The sequence below is a fragment of the Abramis brama genome (assembly GCF_963993115.1).
Source record: "Abramis brama genome assembly, chromosome: 21".
In the NCBI taxonomy this organism is placed as follows: Eukaryota; Metazoa; Chordata; class Actinopteri; order Cypriniformes; family Leuciscidae; genus Abramis; species Abramis brama.
Window position 1 is genome coordinate 15,405,154 of NC_139983.1, and position 12,443 is coordinate 15,417,596.

The 12,443-nt window shown below is 36.2% G+C and overlaps 2 protein-coding genes across 4 annotated transcripts in view; both read right to left on the reverse strand.

Annotated features, from left to right (window-relative positions):
- The window catches only part of adck1 (aarF domain containing kinase 1), a 127,450-nt gene extending 117,143 nt beyond the window's left edge, over window positions 1-10,307 (reverse strand). The window contains exons 1-4 of one of the 3 annotated variants that reach the window (XM_084096927.1): window positions 10,228-10,307; window positions 9,860-9,978; window positions 9,498-9,637; window positions 8,732-8,815 (exon numbers count right to left, since the gene is read on the reverse strand). In XM_084096927.1, coding sequence (XP_083953053.1) covers window positions 8,732-8,815; window positions 9,498-9,629 — 216 coding nt within the window. In that variant the 5' untranslated portion in view covers window positions 9,630-9,637; window positions 9,860-9,978; window positions 10,228-10,307. Of the gene's footprint in view, window positions 1-8,731; window positions 8,816-9,497; window positions 9,638-9,859; window positions 9,990-10,227 lie in introns of all 3 variants that reach the window. The other 2 variants (XM_084096928.1, XM_084096926.1) reach the window with 2 other exon arrangements.
- Window positions 10,308-11,512: 1,205 nt separating this feature from the next.
- Window positions 11,513-12,441, reverse strand: slirp (SRA stem-loop interacting RNA binding protein). Its single transcript, XM_084096454.1, has 4 exons — window positions 12,335-12,441; window positions 12,083-12,141; window positions 11,896-12,003; window positions 11,513-11,791 (listed from the first exon to the last, which is right to left on the reverse strand). Exons 1-4 carry the CDS (start codon window positions 12,405-12,407, stop codon window positions 11,723-11,725), a joined length of 309 nt encoding a protein of 102 aa, XP_083952580.1. The 5' UTR covers window positions 12,408-12,441; the 3' UTR covers window positions 11,513-11,722.
- Between the last annotated feature and the right edge of the window lie 2 nt (window positions 12,442-12,443).

Sequence of the window (12,443 nt, forward strand, 5' to 3'; positions counted from 1 at the left end):
GATCAGTTTCCAAACTTGCTAGTCCTTCTAACTTTCATAAAGGCAAAAGTTCCTAAAAAAGGCAGCAGGGGTTTTTCCTCGGAGCTAGGGAAATGAATATATGGCTCATCCATATGTTCAGTTTTCCAGGCTGCAGCAAAACTACGAACTGATGAGCACAGCATTGTTCCTCCATGTGTGCAATCCACTTCTGCGTCCTTCATTTTCCCTCTATTTCCCAAAAGTAATTTCATTAGTTCAGATCTAGAGATGATGAATGCCACCTGTTGCACTTTGAAAGATACTTTCTGAAACTTTTTATAATTAACTGCCCGCAACCCCTTGTTAATACCAACCGATGAGGATGTTTTCAACAAATGGAAGAAGATGCCGATTTATTACTTTAATGCGTCAGGCACTGAAAGGGGTCTTCCTGTCCTCAAGCGACCTTTAATGACAACTAACCAAGTCGATGGAACTGCACGCCACAATTTCAAGCTAAATCATAAAGAAAGTCAAGAGCAACGGTGTTCACAAAATCAATTTTATGCTAACTTCATTTGCATGTCCGTAGCAGCCCACCCTTCTGGCTGCGATGAAAATACAGTATCGGTGCAACCTAAAAAACGATGATGAATTAGACGTCTAAGAGCACGCCTGAGCTAATGATAATCCGAAGGCGAAAATCTGAGATGACCTTCAGCGAGCACCTGCACATTAATCATCCAGTGATACGGCCAGCCTTTCATTATCAGCCCCCGTATGATAGGTGTGTTCCTAAACGCCTGTGATCTATTACATCATCGCAATTAACACAGTGCGGGCTGGTGGAGAAGCAGAGAGACTTGTGGTCTAGAACGTGGCGTTACAGGTGGCCACGTCAATGAGGTTGAGGGTCTAAACAAACAAAGTGTGCAAAGAATAACATTTATGGACTCAGTCAACAATTCTCTCCTTCAGGAGAAGAAAAAAACATTATTATTACAGTACCTCGGCTGCATTCTGTTAGAGTGGCTGTTTCTGATTTTGTTAAGGTCTCTGCCAACAAACCCTACAGGCTTGATTTTCTCTCCAATGCTACAAGCCAAGATGCTGACTTACTTGGAACAACAACCTGTGCGAGGAACAGATTAATCATTTAGACAAGGAGGAAGAGAACGGTTGTAGAGTGAAAGTGAAAAGAAGGGAAGTGGGAAAAGACTGCTTTCTCACATCAACAGTGTTTTCCCTTAAAAGAATGTGCCAAGCCAAACTCAATCCAAATTCCATTTTTCCCACAATCAGATTACTGTCAATCCTCTTTCTTGCTGCTCACCAGAATCAGGAAGTCTCGGCTACAGCGTCGCTACATCAATGGTGCCACTGCTTTGTTTTTTGGAATGTTCAAGAAAAGAAAGTTCAGAGTCCAACCCAAAGCAGAACACCAACATCCTGCATGGTTTTTGTGAGTAACTTTCTAAGTCTTCAGCAAAGATAACATGATGACAATAAGAGCGCTATAGCTGTTCTTACCCTGTAATCAGTCTCAGACCCCGGTACTGCTCCGCTTCAGCAGGAGGGTCATGAGGAGGACGTTTAGGCTTCTCTGGAGGAAGTCATGTGGAATAAGCCCTCGCTAAAGTCTAATCTGCTGTGCAAATGCCTGTGAGGGCTGTCAAGGACTTTGAGACCTCTGCAAACAATCACACTTATACATACATAAATAAGATACAAGCCAAAAAAGCAGCAACATTCCAACAACAACATAAAATGTACAGGTCTACAAACATATACAGTGCCTTCATATCATTGCTCAGTCAAACTCCCTGGGCAGCAAGTATTTTTACTGCTTGTTCAAATTACTTAATTGAAATGTGCTAAAGCAACACAATTGCTATACATTTAACTATACAACTTAATTTAATTGTGTTCAATCCACTTAAATATTTAAAATTGAAGTTTACTTTATCCATTTGTGTTGGGATTACATGAATGATTTTTGTTGCATTAACTGAAACTGGGTGGATAATTTTTAGTTCCCAGCATTCTTTGCATGTGGCTGGATCAGGAGAGTAAATGTGAAATGATTGTGTTATTTAATGTATTTTTGAGTGAAGGGAAATACCTGTTTATGTTCAGTTACGTTTGACATTTAAAAGAGTTTCCGTTATGTTGACATTTTTATTGTTACCACATGTGCTGAAGAGTAGAGCTTATTAGGTTGTGGATGGCTGCATGTAAGACTATAATGCTATACGTCATCCAATAGGCAAAAGGTTTGCTAATGCCAGTGCAGTAACAAGTATCGTTACACTTTATTTTAAGGTGATGTATTCATTGTGCTAACTCAAATAAGTACTGAGTAATATTGAAGGGATAGTTCACTTAAAAATGAAAATTCTGTCACCATTTACTCATCCTCAAGTAGCCTAGTTTTGAACCTGTATGAATTTCTTTATTTCTGCTGAACACAAGAGAAGATATTTTGAAGAATGTCGGTAACCAAACAGTTGATGAGCCCCATTGACTTAGATATCAATGGGATCCATCAACTGTCTGGTTACTGACATTCTTCAAAATATCTTCTTTTGTGTTCAGCAGAAGATAGAAGTTCATACAAGTTTGAAACAACTTGAGGGTGAGTAAATGATGACAGAATACATTTTTTTGGGTGAACTATTCCTTTAATTAACTACATGTACTTATTATTGTTAGGGTTAGTTACTTGTAATTATGCATAACTTACTGTTATTACTATATTAAATACATATATTAACGTGTAACTACGTCACCTTAAAATAAGGCGTTACCCAAGTATCTTTCTGCTTGTGCTGTGTCAGCTGCATTCTTCAGCTAGTAGTCTTTTAATTGTACAACATAACTGAACGTCAAATACAGACAGGTGTTTTTCAAATACTCAAAATCACAGACTTGAATATATTTGAAATACTTAAATAACATTAAGTTAAAATAAATGTTTAAAATGAAGATAAATTAATTTTGTGTAACCACTTGCCTTAAAAACTGAGTAAAATCAAAAAGCCATTTTTTCAGTGCAGAAATAATTAAATTAAAAGTTACCTTATGTGAATCTACCCAAAATGCATTTTTAATGCTGGTTAAAATATAAGGGGGGTTGCAAAACTCTTTTTGTAAGCCTTGTTCATGTCATAATTTATATTAAAAAAGTCAACTAAAATCAATTCAAACTTAAAATAAAAAAGAAACATTAAAAGGTAATGTCTACATATTTTGATACCATGATACCATGCGTTTAGAATAGTTTTACCCCAAAATGCTTAACCACCCAACAGTTGAACTTGAGAACCACTCATTTTCAGTGCTGATTCTGACACTTTTCGACACTTTATCTCTGTGATATTCACGCAATGATTCACATCATCTCCTCAGATTGTTTGGAAGGTATTCGGTCAACCACGATAAGACACATAACCTCTCCTCAACGAAGACCCCACACAGGGCAAGATATCATAGAGCAAGACTATTTTCTGAGCCGTGGGTAGAAAAAGTGCATTTTACAGCAGTGCCTCTCAGCGCCAGAGAAAACAGATTACATCCGTTTGTGCTCCGATGCCCACCTGACAGCAGCGGTGCCTGGTACACCTGCCCTCCAACTTTGAGTGCATGCATTATTCAGCATCGCTACAGCTCTGCATGCCACCGGTGTTGTCGTCTAAAACTGCGGGCGTCCATGTGCCGTAATCAAAGCAGGCCAGTGAGCAGCTTGTCTCGCTGCGATATCCTGCAGTTTCTACATGATAGTTTTGGAGAGACTAGGAGGAGGAGGGGGTGGCTCTAGTTTACAGATTCACCTTCATTTTTGTGGTTTAGGTCCTATAACTGCCACTGGTAGTTGTTTTAAAGTGCAACTTTGACAGTCTAAATAATAACAATAAAAAAACTAAATTTGATAACTTTTTTTTTATTTTATTTCACTTACTAATAGTAATAGCCTAAATAAATACAAATAATCACTGTAAATAATCACAATAAATAATATTAAATGTTACATCATTTAAATATTTAGAAATTAAGAAATCATATACAATGTTGTCTGTTCTGAAAATCTAGAAAATTATTAAATAATGCATCCCTCTGAGTTCTTGTCAGCATGGAGTTATGCATAATATTCACTAACTAAATTTATGTCCATCATTAAAAACATTTGTCAACTGAAACAAATGAACAAATGCAATTTTAATTTGTTTTAAATTAAGTTTTAATGAACCATTTACAAGTACCCAATCTTTAAATGGTTCCTCAACTTCAAAAAGAAAGGAAATAGGATCTGCAACTAATTAGTCTGTGTGTGTGTGTGTGTGTGTGTGTGTGTGTGTGTGTGTGTGTGTGTGTGTGTGTGTGTGTGTGTGTGTGTGTGTGTGTGTGTGTGTGTTTGTGTGCGCGCGCGCGTGTGTGTGTGTGCGCATGTGTGTTCTTGTATATATGGCTTATGCAAATGTGTATAATGACATGGGTATTACAACATAAACATGGTTTGAGGACACTTCCTGTGTCCTTGTAAACCAAATGGCTTTAAAAAAAAAAAAAAAAGCATAATAAACCAGTGTGTTTTTTGTGTGTTTTTTTATTCAAAAACTAACAAGTTTTCTGTGATGGGCAGATTTAGTGGTAGGGTTAGAGTGGGATAGCATACAGTTTGTACAGTATAAAAACCATTATGCCTATAGTCCCCGCAAACCACAAATACGTATGTGTGTGTGTGTTTCTATATATAAGGTGTTACTAATCAGGCAAGGCACTGCAGTCTTGAGTTTGGGTGTCACCAATGTTCTCAGGTGGTCTTTCCAGGGGTAGATAACAGACGTTATCTCTCTCTCATCTGGCTCTCACTGCTGGGCTCTTTTCTTTGGAGCCACACTGACATTGCAGGAAAAAGTGTTTTTCCTTGCTATTCATAGAATACATTATCAGGAGACATCAGCTGTGGGTTAAAAGGGCCAAAAGCATCTATTTAAGAAATACCAAACTGTGGACCCAGTGATTTCTCACTCCCCAGGAATACTTTCTAAGTAGTCCATTTTGACACCTTTGACTGCAAATTATGTGCCAGCACAGTGGGAGAAACCGGGGAAAATGCATGCAAATGTATCATGCAATATCCAACAGCATAGATTATATGACAGAGGATCGTCAGATCTATAGGATTCAGACTGCATATAAAGCCAAATCATGTCAAGAATTGGCAAGATGCAAGACAGCAAGATGTATCTCAATGGTCAAAACATCTGCAAACTGATTGCTGTGGACTGTCAGCTATAATAGGAATATGGGGCGGGGGGGTTCATTCAATTTTAAAACCACTTTATCTATTCAATGCTTTACTCATCTGTCACAATAAATGTAATGTTTTAGAATATTGATCATATTTGAATGTACTTTAATGATCTGTTCAACTGATCAGTTCAAAGGTCTACTCTGTTTAATGAGCTACAACATGGAAACAAACTTGATTGAAATGTAACAACCTCCTCAACTATTAACCCCACTATTCACAATCTACTCACTTTTTCTCAAGTACTTGCAAGTAACAACTATTTGATATCTAAAATATCAAACTAAAATATCACTTAAATACACAACCCTTCAAACATTTGGGGTCTTTTTAAATGTTCACCAATGCTGCATTTATTTGATCGAAATACAGTAAAAACAGTAATATTGTGAAATATAAATTGAAAAAAACTGTTTTCTATTTTAATATATACAGTATATATATATATATATATATATATATATATATATATATATATATATATATATATATATATATATATATATATATTAAAATCAGTTGAATCATTAGCAGCCATTTATCCCGTCTTCAGTGTCACATGATCCTTCAGAAATCATTCGGATTTGGTGCTCAAGAAACATTTATTATTATTATCAAGGTTGAAATGGTTGTGCTGCTTAATATTTTTGAGAAAACCGTGATACAAGATTATTTGGTTAAAGGGATAGTTCACCCCAAAAATGAAAATTCTGTCATCATTTTTGACTTCCATAGTATTTTTTCCCTCCATAAGTCAATCATTTGTTCAGTTACCCATATTCTTCAAAATAAGAAAGAAATTCATACAGGTTTGGAACAACGTGTGGGTGAGTAAATGACGGCAGAATTTTCATTTTTGGTTGAACTAGGCTATCTCTTTAAAAGAAAGTTCAAATAAACAGCATTTATTTGAAATAAAAATATTTTGTCACTTCTGATCAATTTAATGCGTCCTTGCTGAATAAAAGTAGTAATTTCTTTCCAAATAAAGAAAAAAGTACCGTCCCCAAACTTTTCAATGGAAGTCTAGGCCACATTCATGCTGACATGATTATTATAAAGCACAAAAAGTAAAACTGTCTAGTAATAAACATTACGTCACACAAAAGTGAGTAGTGATTTAATTGCTGAGATGGAAAGCACTTGGTAGGCATAAAGAGCAGGTGGTCTGGTCTGCAGAGAGCAGAGGCATGGTTAACTGTGTGGAACGCCCCTCATTACATGAGTCACACGCTGTGGCCATTACAGAGCCGCAACACCTGGGAGCTCCCCCATTATCCCTTGCACTGTTCTCATGGAGCAATGAGACATGCTTGTCCTTCTGCAAATCATCTAGTGAGTGCTCCCCCAAAAACCATCCCCCTTCACAAATTTTAGAGCTGAAATATGACAATGCGCAAATGCGGTGATACTAGGAGCACATTTCATTCATCTCTAGTTCCCTAGAATTTGAATCATGAAAATGCACTAGCCAGGACCTTGATCAGCTAAACATTGAGACACAGATAATTCAATTACACGCAATATAATTTTGAGGCCATGTATTAAAATGTAGCTAGTATGTACAATCTGGTGCCATTTGTTTATTGTGCATTTTGTCATATATATTAAAAAGAACACTGAAAAAAGGCACAAAAAAAATGTTTGAATAAATTCAAATCAGTTTGTTTCAATTAATCAATTAATAACAAGAAGTATTCAAGGACCGCCCAGATACCATCTGATTGATAGGTAAAGTAACCAATCACAGTTTGTTTTGTTCAGCATCATGTTTAGTCGATGTCCCTACAATATCACACCGGCATGTAAAACTCTTGGATGTTTTTTAAAGAGTCTATGCCGTGAACTTCACATATCCAGCATTTAGCTGATCCTGATAAGCACTCATTGCCACAGTTGTAAACTCAATGGCTTTCTTCCATGAGGGGGTTTGGCGTCGCAGCGTCTTTGTCTCCAGGCGGGCCGTTAAAGAACACGACACACACGTCTCCTGGAAATACTGCAGAATTCAACCAATCAGATGACGACTTCAAACACCAGTGTTTCCAATTTTGTTTGTTTTATATATCAACGGTCTGTGGGCATGACATCTGAGGCCAAGACTAGTAAATTGCACACTCAAAAGTCACTTACTATGGCATTTCCATATTACTGCAAAAGATACAATGGCGCATGTCCAAAATACTGTGGTATTACTATGGTAAATGTGCAGAACAACATAGTATCATGTCCAAAAAGCATGGTAGTATCAGAGAAAATAAAAAAAACACAAAACAATTATTTTTAGGTGTACACTATTTAAAACCTGTTAGTTTGTACAACTGTCCACAATGCAGTAAAACATTAAATGAGAAAAATCTAAACAAGAATGATCCGAAACAACCTACAACCAGTGAGCTGAATCACCTAGTGAGAGAATAATTAGAAGCCAAATCTCTCCTCTATATTAAATCAGGGGCCTGCATTAATTCTAATCAGCGCGTGTAGCCAGGCTTGACTGCGGGCCCCGAGGGGGAAGGAAAACGGCACCCTATCCTCCGTACCCGGGCCTGGCAGAGAGTGCATCTGGCTCGGACCCTGCTCTTCAGGGTTCAGCGCTTCCCTCCAGCGACTGCCATCAGCGCTCAGACTCACACACACACAGGTGAGAGACTGCAACCTTTCCCTGCACCAGCTGTTTAACTGTCCCTGACGGAGCTGTTCAAATGGCCTTTATACACAGGGGTGGAAATGGCACAAGAATTATTGCCTGGCATTTGCAGCTATGATCCTATGAACGGCGAGCTAGATTGTTTAGGGTGTTTTTAATTTCAGTGTTTGAAAGTTTGATCAATGCATCAATAATGAGATTGCATGTTGGTTATTGACTTCAATGCTGTCATATTGGTTTGAGTTATTGTGTTGTTTGGATGACATTTAATAAAATATGATTGCTTATTATACTACATGTAATTTGAGATTACATGAACACAGGAACACGGCATAAAAGAGTAAAAATCGTTGTGTATGTGCAAGGACATCGCTAAAAATCATGGAGCCCGAGACAAAAAAAATATTGCACACTGCTTATTTCACTATATACCCATACAACACAGTGGCTCCTGAAACAGTGTACAGTAGGTTAAGATTGTTCAGGCCTTATCAGGATCTCTTTGTAGTTATAGTAACTTATGCAGGTCATAGAATTAGCACATATTTAGTGCACTTCCAAAGGCAAAAGCACAACATTAAGATGCCCATTCATCTCTAGGAAAGTTTATTTACAACAGTACCACATCATTCCCTTCTTAAAATTAGGATATTCAAGAATATCCGTCAGACCTGGACATACTCAAGGGGACCCAGACTTTCCAGTCTACACTTTCCTATCAAATTAAGCCCAAAAGAAATAAAATAAAAATGTCCACACAGCAGATATTCCTGGATATAACCCGTCACCAGCAAGACAAAGAGTTTTACCTTTGATTTGACAGCCCAGTACTCCTCTGTCCCATACTGTACATCTCTGAGAGTGGTGAGGTAGTCATAACTGATGACAGCTGTCTGAAAACATTCATTCCAGAGACAAAGATGAAAACTGTGAATAAAAACTGCACACTAGACAGAAATATTAATTAAAAATACACTGAATTTGCACTATTTTTAGTAATTCACTTACTGTGACTCAAACGCAAAAACTGAATGTATTTAATATAAAATAAATATTTAACATGAGAGTAATATTTAGCCCAGTTTACACCTGGCATTAAGATGCATCTTGGTCTATCAGCAGTTTCACGGTAGCTTGGCATGCTTTTTTATTTGCCTTTTTCCCCCCCATCACATATTTTAGTAATCACCATAAATTAGGTATCACATTCATCCAGTGCAACCATTTCGAAATTGAACATTGCGTTATCATGGAAACAGTACTTTAAAACCTATTAACAGGCTCAATTTTTTTATATCAAATCGGAACACAACATGGTTAAACGTATGACTTTGATTTTCAAGCAATTATTTTGTAAAATACTTTTTTTGTATACAATTTTTATTTATTTTTTTTGTTCAGAAATACATTTGACTTACAGTAAACAAACTTTATCACTTTTTTAATTCTTTCATTTCTGAAGCAGCTTTAACATTGACGTCTTCTTTGAAAAGAGACAATCCTTAAGTTTGTGGTATTCAGAATTATTCAAAGTTTAATGAATTAAAAGTGTGAAAAATATTTATTCATGTTTACCGTTGCAGCTGCCCTCCCAAATCTGACAATGCTTAGATCATTGAAGTCCACATTTTTGCTGTACAGGTAAAATCCTGAGGATGCGATCACTGCAGTGGCAACAGACGATACCTTCAGAAGCCGAACAGCCATGTGAGGAACTGCAAAAAGACAGAGAAATATTATCCATCGCCATTAATCCCACACAAATCAGTATTAGATTCTGATTAGAACAACTGAATAACTGATATTTAATTTATCATACTGTCTCATATGTGTGTCTTCCCAAACAGAAGTTTGTAAAAAAACAAACATATCATTAATGAGATACTAATATAATTATAGAAATAACACATACTAATAAACATTGTTTGATTATTTACTTTGATGAAATTTGCTGCCGATAAACTTTGGAGGCGTGGCAGTTCAGTTGTGACGTCATTGGTCTCCTCAAGATCAACTTGGGATGCTTTTTTGGGAAATGCAGCCCTGGTTTACACAACTGAAACCAAACTGCGTTATTTATCAAATTTATAAATGAGTTAAACGAAACACCACAGCAGCACAGTTTAAGCAAAGCGACGAAAGACGAGGTCAGCTGACCACAAATATTGCTGCTTATGCAAGCCCTTGCGTAACACACAGAGAGAATATAACTAAATAACCGACACCGTTTTATCGCATGGTGTCAGAGTTAATAACTGTGATTATGTATTTTTTTAGAGAATCATAATACAGCAGACTGATTTACCTTCATTGACTCACGCTGTCATCCACTAACCGGTGTGTCGCTCTCTGACCTTTCAACTCTGGCGTCTCCGTTGACGTGCGTGGCGCAAAGCATTATGGTCATTGTAGTCTAGAAATATAAGCGAAACGAAAAAAGAACCCCATCTTTGCCATTTGACAATTAAATAAACGTTAAATTAGATATTAAATATTATAAGCTATTGATCCATTTTAATGCATGTCTCAAGAAAATCTGAGAAGCCAAAACAGTTCTGATTTGATTTCTTACACAAATACATTATCATGGTTGAACCTTAATTTTAACATTTTCAGATAAGTGCCATAACATTAAATTATGGTTTGTAAGTAGATGCAAGTATAAAATGTAATAACCATAACCCATTTTTCTATTAAGCGATATGATGGAGCAGATGTTCACAGCAATAAAAATCATTCCAACCACCTTATTATTACAGAGAGAACCTCAGTCAAAAGATCTATTTTAAAATGCGTTCCATAAACACATTATATACTCTTTTTCTTTGAGGTGAAGAGGACAAGGTAGTGATGGAGCGTGACCAGATTTAACATGACATGAGCTCGGACAGATAATGTGACCGGAACATTGGCAGAGTCATCTTAGATGCAGCCTTGATTAACCTCTAAATAAATTATCCACACTGATGAAATGTTTCATGCATCTGCATACCTCAAGTTATACATAAAACTCTCAAGTTATTACTCAATGGTTACATGTAAAAGTAATAAGGAATTAAGTCAATTTTGCTCAAATATCTCTAATTAAAAAATGTAAGTTATATACATTCTAAAATTAAACTTGTGTATATATACACACACACACACACATACACACACACACACACACACACACACACACACACACACACATATATATATATATATATATATATACATATTAGTGATGTCAAATGGATTAATAATCACATCTAACATGAAAGTGTGTGGGTGTATAGTATGTAGATAGATAGATAGATAGATAGATAGATAGATAGATAGATAGATAGATAGATAGATAGATAGATAGATAGATAGATAGATAGATAGATGTGCACACATATACATATATAATATATATATATATATATATAAAATATATACACAGGTACACTATATAAACAAAAATGATGTGATTAACCGATTTGACAGCACTAATATATACATGTAAATCTATTCAGAATTGTAATGAATAAAATAATACTAAATAGTACACTGACAAAAGAAAATAATAATAATAATAATAATAATTTGTAGCCAACACAACAAAATAATTCAAAATATCCCAATTTATTTGACTCACATTTCTTTAAATTTAATTGGACATTTTATAAGAAAGAAAAAAACACACTAGACAAGCAGTCAATACAACAATAATCAAAACTCATTAAAGTTTGGCTTCATGAAAACAAGTATGCCAAGTGAAGACACATCCACAATAAATAAGAGTTTTCTGTTACTGAAGACACAACAACTTCTCTTCAGACGTCCTCTGCTTCTTTGTTTGATTTTTTTCCAGAAAATGGCTTTCTGTTTTTTTGCACCAGGAGCTACATTAAAAGAAAATAGAAAATGAAAATGACATTTTGATGCAGATGTTCAAACTACAACATTTGCCAGAGACATCTAGGGCCAGTCCCAACTAGACGCTCACCTTTGCACCTTCGATGAAATGAGGATCCTTTTGTAATGCATTCTGCAGCCCTTCCTCTGAAGTGAACCCTATCCAGCAAAACCCCCGATGAAAACCTGTCTCCTTATCCTGCAAAACAATAAAAAATCTCATCTCAGCATGACGGACATATTAAAGAAAAATATGAATATTTTATTTGTATTCTTACAAATGGCAAGAGACACTTCTTCACTTGGCCAAACTGCGCAAAGTATTCTCTAATCTCCTCTGAAACAGAACACAGAACAATAACATACATTAGACAAGTATCTGCTACACATATAAAGCATCACTGTAAAGCCTACTATTAGATATACTTATGATGCGTTGTGGATAATGACTAGCTCATTTCATGCATTCATACGCGCATTATTTACCAGTCTGATGTAAAATAATTGATCAAATGGCATTCTTTACTCACTCGTTGCGATGGTCCATGGCACTTTTGACACAAATACTTCAAACACCTTCTTCCCAGTTGCTGTCGCTGCCATGTTTCGTCCTTGCCGAACGGAGCTTACGGTGACCCT

Coding starts and splice junctions, on each gene's coding strand:
- slirp (XM_084096454.1), bottom strand. CDS start 12,407: ATGGCAGCGACAGCAACTGGGAAGAAGGTGTTTGAAGTATTTGTGTCA. Junction 12,142..12,334: donor GCCATGGACCATCGCAACGA/GTGAGTAAAGAA, acceptor GTTCTGTTTCAG/AGGAGATTAGAGAATACTTT. Junction 12,004..12,082: donor AGAAGTGTCTCTTGCCATTT/GTAAGAATACAA, acceptor ATTGTTTTGCAG/GATAAGGAGACAGGTTTTCA.